General features: G+C 47.3%; 2 protein-coding genes across 3 annotated transcripts in view; one reads left to right on the top strand and one right to left on the bottom strand.

Annotated features, from left to right (window-relative positions):
* LOC106571034 (stathmin-4) overlaps positions 1-2789 on the top strand; it is a 29319-nt gene extending 26530 nt beyond the window's left edge. The window contains exon 8 of the mRNA XM_014143667.3: positions 126-2789. Coding sequence (XP_013999142.3) covers positions 126-185 — 60 coding nt within the window. The 3' untranslated portion in view covers positions 186-2789. The remainder of the gene's footprint in view (positions 1-125) is intronic.
* Positions 2790-13238: 10449 nt separating this feature from the next.
* On the bottom strand, positions 13239-15644 carry il17a/f3 (interleukin 17a/f3). 2 transcript variants are annotated; one of them, XM_082961523.1, is made up of 5 exons: positions 15537-15644; positions 14960-15177; positions 14547-14687; positions 14228-14333; positions 13239-14102 (listed from the first exon to the last, which is right to left on the bottom strand). In XM_082961523.1, exons 1-5 carry the CDS (start codon positions 15549-15551, stop codon positions 14001-14003), a joined length of 582 nt encoding a protein of 193 aa, XP_082817649.1. In that variant the 5' UTR covers positions 15552-15644; the 3' UTR covers positions 13239-14000. The 2 variants fall into 2 exon arrangements, with proteins under 2 accessions (XP_082817649.1, XP_013999190.2); XM_014143715.3 differs by having other exon boundaries at positions 13239-14333; positions 15537-15641.
* Between the last annotated feature and the right edge of the window lie 1048 nt (positions 15645-16692).

Raw genomic sequence — 16692 nt, 5'->3', positions numbered from 1 at the left:
TTGAGTACCTCCCTTGAGAACCTCAGGAGATTTTGTTTTATTCTGTTTATGTCTTCATTTTACCATAATTAATGCTAATAGATTCCTAAATGTAAATATTGTTGTTGTTGTTTTCCGTGTGGCAGAATAAACACAGAGAAGAGGTGAGGAAGAACAAAGAACTGAAAGAGGAAGCCTGCTGGTAGACGAGTGGAGCGAGAGAGTGGTTTTGTGAGTCAATAAGGGGAAAAAAAGAGAACTGAAAACAACCCCATCTGAACTATGAACACAGGAGTTAATGTATACGGTAACGAATTGGAACAAGCGCACAAAATTAAACAGGGATTCCACAACACACAACAAAAACATTGTGATGAAATAAAAGAGATAAGGACATGTTTGGCTGGTAATGTAAGGTGCACCAGAGTGTGAGGGGATGGAGAGAGGGGATCTGGGTGTGAAGGAATGTTTTTATTATGTTAATTATGTGGGAACAGAGAGAGTGAAGCTGGTGTTTGTGGTGGAACACAGTGGAGTGGTAGGTTATCAATATGGTGCCGCAGTCAGCACCAAAACATACAGTAACACACCCTCAGAGCCCATTATCCCAGAGCTGACTGAACACACCCTCAGAGCCTACTATCCCAGAGCTGACTGAACACACCCTTAGAGCCCACTATCCCAGAGCTGACTGAACACACCCTTAGAGCCCACTATCCCAGAGCTGACTGAACACACCCTCAGAGCCCACTATCCCAGAGCTGACTGAACACACCCTCAGAGCCCACTATCCCAGAGCTGACTGAACACACCCTCAGAGCCCACTATCCCAGAGCTGACTGAACACACCCTTAGAGCCCACTATCCCAGAGCTGACTGAACACACCCTTAGAGCCCACTATCCCACTAGCTGACTGAACACACCCTTAGAGCCCACTATCCCAGAGCTGACTGAACACACCCTTAGAGCCCACTATCCCAGAGCTGACTGAACACACCCTTAGAGCCCACTATCCCAGAGCTGACTGAACACACCCTCAGAGCCCACTATCCCAGAGCTGACTGAACACACCCTTAGAGCCCACTATCCCAGAGCTGACTGAACACACCCTTAGAGCCCACTATCCCACTAGCTGACTGAACACACCCTTAGAGCCCACTATCCCAGAGCTGACTGAACACACCCTTAGAGCCCACTATCCCAGAGCTGACTGAACACACCCTCAGAGCCCACTATCCCAGAGCTGACTGAACACACCCTCAGAGCCCACTATCCCAGAGCTGACTGAACACACCCTTAGAGCCCACTATCCCAGAGCTGACTGAACACACCCTCAGAGCCCACTATCCCAGAGCTGACTGAACACACCCTTAGAGCCCACTATCCCAGAGCTGACTGAACACACCCTCAGAGCCCACTATCCCAGAGCTGACTGAACACACCCTCAGAGCCCACTATCCCAGAGCTGACTGAACACACCCTCAGAGCCCACTATCCCAGAGCTGACTGAACACACCCTTAGAGCCCACTATCCCAGAGCTGACTGAACACACCCTTAGAGCCCACTATCCCAGAGCTGACTGAACACACCCTCAGAGCCCACTATCCCAGAGCTGACTGAACACACCCTCAGAGCCCACTATCCCAGAGCTGACTGAACACACCCTCAGAGCCCACTATCCCAGAGCTGACTGAACACACCCTTAGAGCCCACTATCCCAGAGCTGACTGAACACACCCTCAGAGCCCACTATCCCACTAGCTAACTCAACAACATCCACACTCTGTATCTCACTTGCAGGCGTTTACACGTCAAAATGATTTCTACTGTGATACGTTTTTCCCTATAGCTTTATGGGGATGCTGTAACCAGCTCATGCACGTCATTCACCGTACACTATTTTGAATTTACCGGGGGAACACTATCAATGATAAATCATTTGTGTATGTCAGATATGTCAGATTGGATTGTGTCATTGGAAAAGGCTAAATATGTCTCAAGTACTCTCAAGTAATTTTAGCAAATGTATTAAAAATGAAATACAGAAATATCTAATTTACATAAGTATTCACACAGTCAATAAATGTTTGAATCACCTTTGGCATCGATTATAGCTGTAAGTCTTTCTGTGTAAGTCTCTAAGAACTTTGCACACCTGGATTGTACAATATTTGCACAAATTCTTCAAGCTCTGTCAAGTTGGTTGTTGATCATTGCTAGACAGCCATTTTCAAGTCTTGCCATAGATTTTCAAGCCAAGTTAAGTCTAAAATGTAACTAGGCCACTCAGGAACATTCACTGTCTTCTTGGTAAGCGACTCCAGTGTAGATATGGCCTTGTGTTTTAGGTTATTGTCCTCCTGAAAGATGAATTCATCTCCCAGTGTCTGGTGGAAAGCAGACTGAACCATGTTTTCCTCTAGGATTTTGCCTGTGCTTAGCTCCATTACATTTATTTTTTATCCTGAAAAACTCCTCAGTCCTTAACAATTACAAGCATACCCATAACATGATGTAGCCACCACTATGCTTGGAAATATGGAGAGTAGTACTCAGTGATGTGGATTTAACCCAAAACATAACACTTTGTATTCAGGACAAACAGTTAATTGCTTTGCCACATTTTTTGCAGTATTACTTAAGTACCTTGTTGCAAACAGGATGCATGTTTTGGAATATTTTAATTCTGTACAGTCTCCCTTTTCACTCTGTCAATTAGGTTAGTATTGTGGCGTAACTACAATGCTGTTTATTCATCCTAAATGTTCTTGTATCACAGCCATTAAACTCTGTAACTGTTTTAAAGTCCCCATTGGTCTCATGGTGAAATCCCTGAGCGGTTTCCTTCCTCTCCGACAACTGAGTTAGGAAGGATGCCTGTATCTTTGTAGTGACTGGGTGTATTGATACACCATCCAAAGTGTTGATTTTTTTACCCATCTACCAATAGGTGCCCTTCGCGAGGCATTGGAAAACCTCCCTGGTCTTTGTGGTAGAATCTGTGTTTGAAATTCACTGCTTGTATTCACAGATACTTGTATGTGTAGGGTACAAAGATGAGGCAGTCATTACAAAAATCATGTTAAACACTAGTATTGAACACAGAGAGTCCATGCAATTTATTATGTGACTTAAGCATATTTTTTTTACTCCTGAACGTATTTAGGCTTACCGCATTTTGGGACGGCAGGTAGCCTAGTGGTTAGAGCATTGGGCCAGTAACTGAAAGGTTGCTGGATCGAATCCCTGAGCTGACAAGGTAAAAATATGTCATTCTGCCCCTGAACAAGATAGTAGCCTAGTGGTTAGAGCGTTGGGCCAGTAACTGAAAGGTTGCTGGATCAAATCCCTGAGCTGACAAGGTAAAGATCTGTCGTTATGCCCCTGAACAAGGTAGTTAACCCACTGTTCCCCGGTAGGCCGTCCTCGTAAATAAGAATTTGTTCTTATTTAACAGACTTGCCTAGTTAAATATTTTTTTAATAATAATTAAGTAACAAAGGGTTTGAATACTTGACATAAGACATTTCAACTTTTCATTTTGAATTAATTTGTACAATTTCTAAAAACATAATTCCACTTTGACATTATTGTGTGTAGGCCAGTGACACAAAATCTAAATTTAATCCATTTTAAATTCAGGCTGTAACAACAAAATGTGGGAAAAGTCTAGGGGTGTGAAGACTTTCTGATGGCGATGTACATGTAAAGGGCAGAATACGTCTTGGGGAAACAAAAGGGAGGGTGTAACCTAAAGTAGCAGCCGTACCAGAAACGCATTAAACTAGATTCCCTACATACTGGTCTGAAACTAGATCCGCTACATACTGGTCTGAAACTAGATCCCCCTACATACTGGTCTGAAACTAGATCCCCTACATACTGGTCTGAAACTAGATCCTCTACATACTGGTCTGAAACTAGATCCCCCTACATACTGGTCTGAAACTAGATCCCCTACATACTGGTCTGAAACTAGATCCCTGCATACTGGTCTGAAACTAGATCCCCTACATACTGGTCTGAAACTAGATCCCCTACATACTGGTCTGAAACTAGAACCCTGCATACTGGTCTGAAACTAGATCCCTGCATACTGGTCTGAAACTAGATCCCCTACATACTGGTCTGAAACTAGATGCCCCTACATACTGGTCTGAAACTAGATCCCTGCATACTGGTCTGAAACTAGATCCCCCTACATACTGGTCTGAAACTAGATCCCCCTACATACTGGTCTGAAACTAGATCCCCTACATACTGGTCTGAAACTAGATCCCCTACATACTGGTCTGAAACTAGATCCCCCTACATACTGGTCTGAAACTAGATCCCCTACATACTGGTCTGAAACTAGATCCTCTACATACTGGTCTGAAACTAGATCCCCCTACATACTGGTCTGAAACTAGATCCCCCCTACATACTGGTCTGAAACTAGATCCCCTACATACTGGTCTGAAACTAGATCCCCTACATACTGGTCTGAAACTAGATCCTCTACATACTGGTCTGAAACTAGATCCCCTACATACTGGTCTGAATCTAGATCCCCCTACATACTGGTCTGAAACTAGATCCCCTGCATACTGGTCTGAAACTAGATCCTCTGCATACTGGTCTGAAACTAGATCCCCCTACATACTGGTCTGAAACTAGATCCCCTACATACTGGTCTGAAATTATATCCCCTACATACTGGTCTGAAACTAGAACCCTACATACTGGTCTGAAACTAGAACCCTACATACTGGTCTGAATCTAGATCCCCTACATACTGGTCTGAAACTAGATCCCCCTACATACTGGTCTGAAACTAGATCCCTGCATACTGGTCTGAAACTAGATCCCCCTACATACTGGTCTGAAACTAGATCCCCTACATACTGGTCTGAAACTAGATCCCCTACATACTGGTCTGAAACTAGATCCCCTACATACTGGTCTGAAACTAGATCCCCTACATACTGGTCTGAAACTAGATCCCCTACATACTGGTCTGAAACTAGATCCCCTACATACTGGTCTGAAACTAGATCCCCCTACATACTGGTCTGAAACTAGATCCCCTACATACTGGTCTGAAACTAGATCCCCTACATACTGGTCTGAAACTAGATCCGCTACATACTGGTCTGAAACTAGATCCCCTACATACTGGTCTGAAACTAGATCCCCTACATACTGGTCTGAAACTAGATCCCCCTACATACTGGTCTGAAACTAGATCCCCTACATACTGGTCTGAAACTAGAACCCTGCATACTGGTCTGAAACTAGATCCCTGCATACTGGTCTGAAACTAGATCCCCTACATACTGGTCTGAAACTAGATCCCCCTACATACTGGTCTGAAACTAGATCCCTGCATACTGGTCTGAAACTAGATCCCCCTACATACTGGTCTGAAACTAGATCCCCCTACATACTGGTCTGAAACTAGATCCCCTACATACTGGTCTGAAACTAGATCCCCTACATACTGGTCTGAAACTAGATCCTCTACATACTGGTCTGAAACTAGATCCCCCTACATACTGGTCTGAAACTAGATCCCCTACATACTGGTCTGAAACTAGATGCCCTGCATACTGGTCTGAAACTAGATCCCCTACATACTGGACCCTACATACTGGTCTGAAACTAGATTCCCTACATACTGTTCTGAAACTAGATTCCCTACATACTGTTCTGAAACTAGATTCCCTACATACTGTTCTGAAACTAGATCCCCTACATACTGGTCTTGACAAAAAGAAAGCAAACTGTCATGGGAGGTTCTCTTCTGCACTGTTCCACCAATCCAGTAAATGTGGAGGAGGAGTTAAGATGGAGTGTCGCCTTGTCAACGTCCAAAAGCTCTCTTTCCATTTTCCCTGAAAACCGGTTATCCGCCGGTTGTTAGGGACTCAGCAGAGGCTAGGCAGGGTGTTGACCTGGTTCTCTTTGATTGATTGATTGATTGATTGATTGATTGATTGATTGATTGATTGATTGATTGATGATTGATTGACTGACAGGATGGTAAACTGCTTGAGCTGTCAGACCAGACCATCCTCTGGTGCGCTTTGCTTTGGCATGATGTCACTGTACTCTGTTAACTGTGATTGTCTGATGTTTTTCGATGAGAGAAAAAGAGAGAAAAGAGAGAGAGAGATTGGAGATGATGTTTGCTGGAGTCACTCTAGGGATGTCCCAAATGGCACCATATTCCTTACAACGTGGCCAAAAGATTTGAGAATGACACAAATATTAATTTTCACAATATTTGCTGCTTCAGTGTCTTTAGATATTTTGTCAGATGTTACTATGGAATACTGAAGTATAATTACAAGCACTTCATACGTGTCAAAGGCTTTTATTGACAATTACATGAAGTTGATAAATAGGGTCAATATTTGCAGTGTTGACCCTTCTTTTTCAAGACCTCTGTAATCCACCCTGGCATGCTGTCAATTAACTTCTGGGCCACATCCTGACTGATGGCAGCCCATTCTTGCATAATCAATGCTTGGAGTTTGTCAGAATTTGTGGATTTAAGTTTGTCCACCCGCCTCTTGAGGATTGACCACAAGTTCTCAATGGGATTCAGGTCTGGGGAGTTTCCTGGCCATGGACCCAAAATATCAATGTTTTGATCCCCGAGCCACTTAGTTATCACTTTTGCCTTATGGCAAGGTGCTCTATCATGCTGGAAAAGGCATTGTTTGTCACCAAACTGTTCCTGGATGGTTGGGAGAAGTTGCTCTCGGAGGATGTGTTGGTACCATTCTTTATTCATGGCTGTGTTCTTAGGCAAAATTGTGAGTGAGCCCACTCCCTTGGCTGAGAAGCAACCCCACACATGAATGGTCTCAGGATGCTTTACTGTTGGCATGACACAGGACTGATGGTAGCGCTCACCTTGTCTTCTCCGAACAAGCTTTTTTCCGGATGCCGCAAACAATCGTAAAGGGGATATATCAGACAAAATTACTTTACCCCAGTCCTCGGCAGTCCAATCCATGTACCTTTTGCAGAATTTCAGTATGTCCCTGATGTTTTTCCTGGAGAGAAGTGGCTTCTTTGCTGCCCTTCTTGACACCAGGCCATCCTCCAAAAGTCTTCGCCTCACTGTGTGTGCAGATGCACTCACACCTGCCTGCTGCCATTCCTGAGAAAGCTCTGTACTGGTGGTGCCCCGATCCCGCAGCTGAATCAACTTTAGGAGACGGTCCTGGCGCTTGCTGGACTTTCTTGGGCGCCCTGTAGCCTTCTTCACAACAATTGAACCGCTCTCCTTGAAGTTCTTGATGATCCGATAAATGGTTGATTTAGGTGCAATCTTACTGGCAGCAATATCCTTGCCTGTGAAGCCCTTTTTGTGCAAAGCAATGATGACGGCACGTGTTTCCTTGCAGGTAACCATGATTGAGAGAGGAAGAACAATCATTCCAAGCACCACCTGTCATGGATATGTAGGGCAGGAGGAAGGAGCAGAGTCAAAAGCAGGATACGATTGTTCAATAGGCCGAAGTTTATTGATACCCAACACACTAGGTGTATCAAAAGCACAGGGATCGCACAAAACCCCAAAAGGGAAAACACGTAATCCAATGAAGAGGGAAAATCCGCACGGGGCGCAGCCCGGCTAGAATCAATACTCCGAATATAAAAACGCTGGAGCAAAAACACAACGTACAACCCCACTGCCCGCTGACAAACAAACAATCCCGCACAACACACAACCCCAAAGGAACAAACTAAATACCCCCCCACTAATGACAAAAACGAAAACAGGTGCGGACCTAGACAGACAAAACACAATGAACACAGAAACACAGATCGGCGGCAGCTAGTAGACCGGCGACGGCGACCGCCGAGCGCCGCCCGGCCGAGGAGGGGCACCATTTTCTGTGGATAGTGTGACAGTACCCCTCTCCTGACGCGCGGCTCCCGCTGCGCGCCGACGCCGGCCTCGGGGACGACCCGGAGGGCGAGGCGCCGGCCGGTCCGGACGGAGACGATGGAACTCCTGGAGCATAGTGGGATCCAAAATGTCCTCCACCGGAACCCAGCACCTCTCCTCCGGGCCGTACCCCTCCCAGTCCACGAGGTACTGCAGGCCCCCTACCCGACGTCGGGAGTCCAGGATGGCCCGGACTGTGTACGCCGGGGCCCACCCGATGTCCAGGGGGGCGGGGGAACTCCCGCACCTCAGCGTCCTGCAGTGGACCAGCTACCACCGGCCTGAGGAGAGACACATGAAACGAGGGGTTAATGCAGTAATATGAAGGGAGTTGTAACCTATAACACACCTCGTTTATTCTCCTCAGGACTTTGAACGGCCCCACAAATCGCGGACCCAGCTTCCGGCAGGGCAGGCAGAGGGGCAGGTTCCGGGTCGAGAGCCAGACTCTATCCCCTGGATTGTACACGGGGGCCTCACTGCGGCGGCGGTCAGCGCTCTCCTTCTGTCGCCCGATAGCCCGCTTCAGGCACTCCTGGACAGCCCTCCAGGTCTCCTGAGAGTGCTGTACCCATTCCTCCACCGCAGGAGCCTCCGTCTGGCTCTGCTGCCAGGGCACCAGGACCGGCTGATAACCTAATACAACTTGAAAAGGTGACAGGTTAGTAGAGGAGTGGCGTTGAGAGTTCTGGGCCATCTCGGCCCATGGCACAAACCTCGACCACTCCCCTGGCCGGTCCTGGCAATACGACCGCAGAAACCTGCCCACATCCTGGTTGATGCGTTCTACCTGCCCATTACTTTCGGGGTGGAAACCCGAGGTCAGGCTGACCGAGACCCCCAGCCTCTCCATAAACAACCTCCACAGTCTGGAAGTGAACTGGGGACCCCGATCAGATACGATGTCCTCGGGCACCCCGTAGTGCCGGAAGACATGGGTGAATAGGGCCTCCGTGGTCTGTAGGGCCGTAGGAAGACTGGGCAACGGGAGCAGACGGCAGGACTTCGAGAACTGATCCACAACAACCAGGATCGTCGTGTTCCCCTGAGATGGCGGAAGATCCGTTAGGAAATCCACCGAGAGGTGAGACCAAGGTTGCTGTGGAACGGGGAGGGGCTGTAGCTTCCCTCGAGGCAGGTGCCTAGGAGCCTTGCACTGGGCGCACACCGAACAGGAAGAGACATAGTGGCTTACATCCTCAGCCAAGGTGGGCCACCAGTACTTCCCTTTCAGTCCTCGCACTGTCCGTTCCACCCCAGGATGACCCGAGGAGGGTAAAGTGTGGGCCCATTGGATCAGGCGATCGCGAACACCAAGCGGAACGAACTTCAGACCCGTGGGACATTGAGGCGGAGTGGGTTCGGACTGATCCGCCTGCTCGATGTCCGCATCCACCTTCCATACCACCGGCGCCACAAGACAGGACGCAGGGAGTATGGGAGTAGGATCGATGGTCCTCTCCTCGGTGTCATAGAGACGTGACAGTGCGTCGGCCTTCCGGTTCTGAGAACCCGGAATGTATGACAGGGTAAACTGAAACCTAGTAAAGAACATAGCCCACCTGGCTTGACGAGGATTCAGTCTCCTCGCTGCCCGGATGTACTCCAGGTTACGGTGGTCAGTCCAGATGAGAAAAGGTTGACGTCCCCCCTCAAGCCAATGTCTCCACACTGTCAAAGCCTTGACCACGGCTAACAACTCCCTGTCCCCCACATCGTAGTTGCGCTCCGCCGGGCTCAGCTTCCTAGAAAAGAAAGCGCAGGGGCGGAGCTTCGGAGGAGCGCCCGAACGCTGCGACAGAACTGCTCCTATCCCAGCCTCGGACGCGTCCACCTCCACCACGAATGGCAAAGAGGGATCCGGATGCGCCAGCACCGGAGCGTCAGTAAACAGAACCTTCAGATGACGAAAGGCCCTGTCCGCCTCCGCCGACCACCGCAGCCGCACCGGACCCCCTTCAGCAGTGAGGTAATGGGAGCTGCCACCTGACCAAAACCCCGGATAAACCTCCGGTAATAATTGGCGAACCCCAAAAACCGCTGCACCTCCTTCACCGTGGTAGGGGTCGGCCAATTACGCACAGCCGTAACGCGGTCACATTCCATCACTACCCCTGTGGTGGAAATGCGATATCCTAGGAAAGAGACGGCTCGTTTAGAGAACTCACATTTCTCAGCCTTGACGTATAGGTTATGCTCCAGCAGCCGCCCAAGCACTTTGCGCACCAGAGCCACATGCGCGGCGCGTGTGGCGGAGTAGATCAAGATGTCATCGATGTACACCACCACACCCTGTCCGAGCATGTCTCGGAGAACCTCGTCCACAAAGGATTGGAAGACAGCGGGAGCATTTTTTAACCCATACGGCATGACGAGGTACTCATAACGGCCAGATGTGGTACTAAATGCGGTTTTCCACTCGTCTCCCCCTCGGATACGCACCAGATTATATGCACTCCTGAGGTCTAGTTTGGTGAAGAAGCGCACCCCGTGGAATGACTCCACTGCCATAGCAATGAGAGTGGGTAACTGAACCCCACTGTGATAGAATTTAGACCTCTACAGTCAATGCATGGGCGCAGGCCTCCCTCCTTCTTCTTCACAAAAAAGAAACTCGAGGAGACGGGTGATTTAGATGGCCGAATGTATCCCTGTCTCAAGGACTCAGTGACGTATGTCTCCATAGCCTCCTCCTGAGACAGAGGATACACGTGACTCTTAGGAAGGACCGCGTTAGCTTGGAGGTTAATCCACAATCTCCCTGTTGATTGGGTGGTAATTGAGTCGCCTTCGTTTTACTGAAGGCGATAGCCAAATCGGCATATTCAGAAGGAATGTGCACGGTAGAGACTTGGTCTGGACTCTCCACCGTAGTCGCACCGATGGAAACTCCTACACACCTACCTGAGCACTCCCTCGACCACCCCTTAAGAGCCCTCTGTCTCCACGAAATCTGAGGGTTGTGAGTGGCTAGCCAGGGGATTCCCAGTACCACCGGAAACACCGGAGAGTCGATGAGGTATAGGCTGATACGTTCCACATGACCCCCCCACGTCGTCATAACCAGTGGCACAGTAACCTCCCCCACTTGGCCGGACCCTAGCGGTCGACTATCTAGGGCGTGCACAGGGAAGGGGTGGTCCAGCTGAACCAGGGGAATCCCTAACCTATTAGCGACCCCACGGTCCATAAAACTCCCAGCTGCACCTGAATCGACTAGTGCCTTATACTGGGAGTGAGGGAAAAAATCGGGGAAACAAACGGAAGTGTACATGTGGTCGACGGGGGGCTCTGGGTGTGTCTGGTGCTGACTCACCTGGGGGGTCGATGTAGTGCTCTGCCTGCCCTCCGAACTCCCGGGTGGACCCCTCCAGCACCGGCCCGCAGTGTGTCCTCTGCGTCCACAGTGGGTGCAGGAGAGGCCCTCCCCTCCGGTCTTCCTCGAAGCAGCTCCTCCTATCTCCATGGGCAGTGGAGCAGGAGGGCTGGGGGGTGGAATGAACAGACCCCGACTAGAACGTCCCCGGGTAGCCAGCAGGTGGTCCAGCCTGATGGACAAATCCACCAGCTGGTCGAGGGTGATGGCGTGGTCCCTACAAGCCAGCTCCCGGCGGACATCCTCATTGAGACTGCAGCGATAATGATCCATCAGGGCCCGCTCATTCCACCCCGATCCCGCGGCGAGAGTCCGGAACTCCAAGGCGAAGTCCTGAGCGTTCCTCGTCCCCTGTCTCAAATGAAACAGCCGCTCACCCGCCGCCTTGCCCTCCGGGGGATGATCGAATACCGCCCGGAAGCGACGGGTGAACTCCGGGTAGTCGCGCCGAGCCAAGTCTGGGCCCTCCCAAACCGCGTTGGCCCATTCCAGGGCTCTACCCATAAGACAGGAGACGAGGATGCTCACTTTCTCCTCATCGGAGGGAGAGGGGCGGACGGTCGCCAGGTACAGTTCGATCTGGAGCAAATACCCCTTACACCCAGCGGCCGTCCCATCAAATTCCCTCGGTGGCGTAATCTGAATCCCACTCGAGCCCACTTCAGGGGGTGTCGGTAGGGGCGCCGCCTGAGCAACTGGAGCTGGTCTGGTGGGGGAGGTACCTCTCTCCCAGCTCTCCAGTCGGGTCAGCACTTGGTCCATCGCCGAGCCCAGGCGGTGGAGGAGGCTGGCGTGCTGCGACACCTGCTCAGCTACTGAAGGCGCTTCGGGTCCTGCTGACTCCATAATAGTTTGTGGTGAGGGATTCTGTCACGGATATGTAGGGCAGGAGGAAGGAGCAGAGTCAAAAGCAGGATACGATTGTTCGGTAGGCCGAAGTTTATTGATACCCAACACACTAGGTGTATCAAAAGCACAGGGATCGCACAAAACCCCATAAGGGAAAACAGGAAGCCCGGCTAGAATCAATATTCCGAATATAAAAACGCTGGCGCAAAAACACAACGTACAACCCCACTGCCCGCTGACAAACAAACAATCCCGCACAACACACAACCCCAAAGGAACAAACTAAATACCCCCCACTAATAACAGAAACGAAAACAGGTGCAGACCTAGACAGACAAAACACAATGAACACAGAAACACAGATCGGCGGCAGCTAGTAGACCGGCGACGACGACCGCCGAGCACCGCCCGGCCGAGGAGGGGCACCATTTTCTGTGGATACTGCGACACCACCCTCCTTTTGAAGCTTCCAGTCTGTTATTCGAACTCAATCAGCATGACAGAGTGATCTCCAGCCTTGTCCTCGTCAACAGTCACACCTGTGTTCACGAGAAAATCACTGACATGATGTCAGCTGGTCCTTTTGTGGCAGGGCTGAAATGCAGTGGAAATGTTTTTTTGTGGATTCAGTTCATTTGCATGGCAAAGAGGGACTTTGCAATTAATTGCAATTCATCTGATCACTCTTCATAACATTCTCGAGTATATGCAAATTGCCATCATACAAACTGAGGCAGCAGACTGAAAATTAATATTTGTGTCATTCTCAAAACTTTTGGCCACAACTGTACATAGTGTACTACCTTTTACCAGAGCCCTATGGGTCCTGGGTCAAAAGGAATGCACTACATAGGGAATCGGGTGCAAGCTCAGACTTCATTGTGGCACTGTGGCAAATGTTTGCCCTGTATTGCTGGGAATGTGGAGATTTTACTTGCTATGTCTTTATGTGTGTTGTGTTCTTGACTAAACTCACAGTTCCAGGTGATCTCTCTTCTCTGTCCTCTGTTGTTTACATGTTGGTCATTTAGCAGACACTCTTATCCAGAGTGACTTGCATAATAAATACTAACACATTTATAACAAAATAATAGAATTTATTCAGAAACACATTAAGTGGTATGTGTTCATTCTACTACAATATTTAGTCACAGGCTACATATCATATGGACATTCCTATACAATAAGAATATTTGAATGAAAAAATGAATGTTTACATTGACATTTTAGTCTTGTGCAACTTAATGATTAATGATGTCACTGTCATTTATATAAACAGGTAGTTTAACAAGTCTTTTAAAGAAATACTTCGGCATGATAGCAGATACCCTTAGACTTCGTCATTGCGCTAACTCTAGTTAGCATTGGCTCACAAAACTACCTCATATTTCCTTCATACTAAACTCAGAGACATAAAAATGGTATCCACGATTTCATCTGACTCTGGGGAAGTAGACAAAGGGCATCATTGCCAAAATCCCGAAGTATCCCTTTAAATAAACAAGTCATTTAACAAGTAATTTAAATGAAATAAAACACAGTAGGAAAGCATGAACAGAGAATGTGAACCCTGCCGTTGACCTCTGATGTTTCCAGGTAGACTATATGTCAAGAGGTCAGTGATAAATCACTTTGTCCATTTCCACGGGTCAACATCAAAGCCAAAGACAAACACATCAACGTCCATTATTCACTTCTAAGACATCTACGTTACAGCCATGCTACACTCCACAAGATGGAAGCCTTCACTAGAGTCAGGGTCCATTTCAATCAATTCAGGAAATGTACAAAATAATCAAATCAAATCAAATGTATTTATATAGCCCTTCTTACATCAGCTGATATCTCAAAGTGCTGTACAGAAACCCAGCCTAAAACCCCAAAACAGCAAGCAATGCAGGTGTAGAAGCACGGTGGCTAGGAAAAACCTCCCTCGAAAGGCCAAAACCTAGGAAGAAACAAAAATCCATTTTCCATGGAAACTTTTTATATTTTAAAGAATTTTGAATTTATTTCCTGAATTAGGCGTTCTCTTTATCATCACTGCTTCTGAAGAAAAATACTGGGTCTCACACAGGTACAGCCCACGTTTACACTCTCACTCTCCAGTTTATAGAAATACCCCTTCTTCTTCCCCTTCTTCCTCCTCCCTCCGCTGCTGCCCATCTCTCCCTGAACCCTGCAGAAAAGTCCCAAAGGTCAGACAACTGTTTCAAATACATTAATTATAACATTACATTTATCACCCTTTATTTCTCAAGCAAAAGTGAATGTCAATTTAATTCAATTCAATGCATGAATTTATCCTCTGAGGAGCGATTTAAGAAAAGGTAAGTCAGTTATAAGCATTTTAATCATAATAATATCATATTACCGTATGTCCAAAGATTACCTGCGGAGCACCAAGGTCTGATGGCGTATGGGTTTGGACTCCAACCCCATGTCCTCTTCTCCATCTGGGGTTAGACAGCCAGACCTCTGGCACTGAGCCTGGGAGATATGTTGAGGGACTCGGGTCTCATCGTATGTGTCGCTGGTTAGGGAGAGCGGGAGGAATAGGGGGAGAGAGAGAGAGAGAGAGAGAGAGAGAGAGAGAGAGAGAGAGAGACCTGTTATTTGTCGCCTAAAGAAAGAACTCGTAAAGTGTATATAATTGAGACACAAAAATGCCACAAAACACATTTCATAATATATATATGGAAAACCATTCTATTTCTGTTAAACATGTCATTTATGTACTGTACATTTTTAGTTACGAACACATCACATCCATGTCCAACAGTGGCTGCACTATAACAAAGTCACCTGTATGTCCATGGAGAGAGAGACCTGTTGGCTATATGAAGGACAGGGAAGACAGCGGTCTTCAGGTTAGGATCCAGAACCAACCCTACAGTCATTACTCTCCGTCCAAAGACCTTGACTCGTCCGGAGCCTTTGGCTGCCTTCAGTTTGGTCTTCTGGTCTTTCTTACATCCGTCCAGCGACATGATCAGACCCAGCACCAGCAAACCTCTGAAGACCTGGCCGACATGACAGAGCATCAATACCCGTTCCCTATATCTATAATAACACGTCTAAAAGGGTGGTCATTTAGTAACGTACAGTACATAAAGTTATCGTGATACAAAGGCTGGTTTACACAGACAACCCAATTCTGATCTTTTGCCTAATTATTGGTAAGACCAGTTAGAGGAAAAAGATCCGAATTGGGCTCCCTGTGTAAACGTAGCCAAACAAAGTCTAAATTAAATGTTAAAATCAAAAATGAATGGCAGAAAAATGTCACCTATCCACCCCTACCTGATATCCTAACAGGCAAAACTGAATAATGTTAAATAGTCCTATTCGTAGCAAGAGTTAAAGAACAGCTGAGACTCACCATGACCAGAAGCATATCTCTTTGTCTCTCTCTCGCTCTGTCTATCTGTCTCTGTCTGTCTCTCTCTCGCTCTCTCTGCTGTCTGTCTGTCTCTTCAGAGTGAAACGTTGCTGTGACAGAATGTTTCAAGTTGCCTTTGTTCTAGAAGCAGTGTTCCAATGCTGTACGTATTTCCGGTGACTGTCGTCGTTCACACAGACAACACACTTAGATCAAAAAATATTGATGATGTAGTTAGATGTTTTATCCCAGAGATAGTATCAAGACGTTTCAGAGCATATGTAATGAAATGCAAAACCATAGAATATCTATTAAGTAATAACAACCAAGGTTGGGGTCAATTCCATTATATTTCCAGTCAAATCAGGAGGTTCCTCTGAAATTCCAAATTCAATTATCTTCAATGCTTTTTTCAATGAGCAAAAAATGTTCATTGGAATTTGGTGAACTTTCTGAATAGACTGGAATTGAAATGGAATATGACCCCAACCCTGTTTGGTACATGCTGTTGGTTTGAGAGAATCATGTCAGTAGGAACACATATCAAAATAAACCTCAGGTGGTGACCTTTAACTCAGGAAGCCAACACATAACTCTGTTTAATGGTAATTGTTCTACAGAATCCCATCCTTTTTTTTTTTACCATTTATCACCAGAACAATCTGACAATGACACATGCTGTGCCTTCTACAACTCCTTCTACATCCTCTCATTGGCCGTACCTCTTTTTTTCTTCTTTCTTCTTTCCATTTCCTAAAGCTGTTCCATTTTACTTGACCTTGTTTTGACTTACTGTAATCTCAACCTTAGAAACCCCCCCAATGAGTGGCTAGTACCCCAGTCATTCTCCTGTTGTTAAAACCCTAACCCTTGTTAGCTAACAGAACACACATATCAAAGCTCTGAAACTGATGACCTAGGTGACAGACATACTGAACAGACACATGCCTACGTCTGAGGTTAGAAAGGTGTGAACAGGGAGTTTTCAAGGAGTGATTTGCTGTGGTGATAATACAGTAACTCTTTAGTAGGCAATGCATGTCAGTCTTTCCTGGTTGAGGGTTAATGAGAGATTAACTGCTTCTCTCAAGAGTTTTTATAATCAAATAACCAGGGGTCTCTTCACAGTCCCCAAGTCTAAAACGAATTCACAGCA

This window comes from Salmo salar, chromosome 15 (assembly GCF_965601325.2).
Source record: "Salmo salar chromosome 15, fSalSal1, whole genome shotgun sequence".
In the NCBI taxonomy this organism is placed as follows: Eukaryota; Metazoa; Chordata; class Actinopteri; order Salmoniformes; family Salmonidae; genus Salmo; species Salmo salar.
The sequence above is the reverse complement of the archived record's forward strand: the minus strand, read 5'-3'. Positions and strand labels throughout refer to the sequence as shown.